Source organism: Protobothrops mucrosquamatus, unplaced genomic scaffold (genome assembly GCF_001527695.2).
Source record: "Protobothrops mucrosquamatus isolate PMUCROS unplaced genomic scaffold, P.Mucros_1.0 scaffold26746, whole genome shotgun sequence".
In the NCBI taxonomy this organism is placed as follows: domain Eukaryota; kingdom Metazoa; phylum Chordata; class Lepidosauria; order Squamata; family Viperidae; genus Protobothrops; species Protobothrops mucrosquamatus.
Window position 1 is genome coordinate 64 of NW_015412492.1, and position 1,789 is coordinate 1,852.

General features: G+C 49.7%; 1 protein-coding gene across 1 annotated transcript; it reads left to right on the forward strand.

Annotated features, from left to right (window-relative positions):
* Positions 1 to 493: 493 nt before the first annotated feature.
* LOC107302104 (transmembrane protein 185A) lies at positions 494 to 1,763 on the forward strand (the record flags this gene model as incomplete). The annotated part of the gene is made up of 2 exons (XM_015831227.1): positions 494 to 617; positions 1,454 to 1,763. Coding segments are annotated over 2 exons (369 nt in total), but the record flags the coding sequence as incomplete, so codon positions are not given.
* Positions 1,764 to 1,789: the final 26 nt, after the last annotated feature.

Consider the following 1,789-nt stretch of genomic DNA (forward strand, 5'->3'; position numbering starts at 1 on the left):
ATGGCAGAAAAAGGGGGGCGAGCCTGCCCTGCGTGTCGTGAAAATCTTTAGAAACCAAATATCGCCATACTACTTGCGTGGGCCAAGGGAGCCCGTGGAATTATGACTCTACTTGCAGCGGTCGTTAAGCGAACACGGCAGTTTGGAAGCGAACTGATAGTCTGGGGTAATTTTGCCGAAAACAAAGTCAGCGCCAGTTTTTGGCAAAACCATTCTAAAAATATGACTACGTGACTACTGTGAGACTCTGCAAATAGTTATAAAGGCAGCAGGGTTGCCTAGAACCAGAAGGGTGGACATATGACGGTGGGGGGGGGCTCTTAACCGTCAGAACTTCAGATCTGGGTTTTAAGTGCTTTTTTTTCCAGTAGGTTGTAGCTTCAAACAGTCCCTAAGCAACCAGTCGTAAACCAAGGACTAGCTAAAGAAGGATTTGATGCTAACTAGGCTTCTGCTCCCTCCTGAAACTGAAGCTGTCCGTTTGTCTCTTTAGATCCTGCTGGTTCACAGACTGGATGGGCATAACTCCTTCTCCTACATACCCGTCTTTGTTCCGCTGTGGCTTTCGCTGATAACTTTGATGGCCACAACCTTTGGCCAGAAAGGGGGCAATCACTGTAAGTATCCGACCGCAGAGCTCTGCTTCCTGCTTCCAGCTGGGATTCAAGTGCAGAGAAAGGGGAAAAAATAAAGGAGAATCTTTGTAGCTCAGGGTTGAATTGTGGAAGATCCTTGGTGCTCTCTGAGCTTGGTGATTTTCTTGCAGATGTTTTATGACCCACCTAGGTAACATCATCAGTGCTAGAAGGGAAGGGAGGGTTGGCAGAGAGGAGGAGGAGGATTGGGGGGTCCTTAGTGCTCACTGAGCTTGGTGGTTTTTCTGCAGATGTTTCATGACCCACCTAGGTAATATCCTCAATATTAGAAAGGAGGAGGGGTCTGCAGAGAGGAGGAGAAAGACTCAGGGGGTCCTTGCTGCTGTCTGAATTTGATGGTTTCCTTGCAGACGTTTCATGACCCGTCTAGGTAACATCATCAGCGCTAGTAAGGGGTGGGGTTTGCTCTCAGTTTATATTCTAGTGCCTCGCCCTGTCAGTAAACAGCCCAACCAAAGACCCTCCAAGACCATCTCCACCAACACGGACAGGGCCAGCCACTAGAACAGGGGTGTCAAACTCGCCACGTCACGTGACGTGTCATGACATATCACAACTTTTTCCCCATTGCCAGGGCTGGGGTGGGCGCGGTTTCGGCATGACGCATCTGACCCACAGGCTGGCAGTTTGACACCCCTGCACTAGAATATAAACTGAAAGCAAACCCCACCCCTTTCCATGTTGCCTAGTCGGGTCACGAAACAGCTGCAAGAAAACAAGCCAAGCTCAGAGACCACCCGGGACCCCCCCCTCAAATGGGACGGGCGAGTGACCGCCAACAACTTTCTTTTGCGCAGGGTGGTTCGGCGTTCGCAAAGACTTCTGCCAGTTCCTCCTCGAGATCTTCCCGTTCCTGAGAGAGTACGGCAACATTTCGTACGATTTGCATTACGAAGATAACGAGGAAACGGAAGAAACTCCGGTTCCGGAAGCGCCCAAAATCGCTCCGATGTTTCGCAAAAAAGCCGGGGTGGTCATTACGCAGAGTCCCGGGAAGTACGTCATACCACCGCCCAAACTGAATATCGACATGCCGGATTAAAAACGAACTCTGAAAGGACAGATGTCTCCATGTGATAATCACCACCGGGTATCCGTGGCCAATCCTTATTCTTATTCTTATTTTATTATTT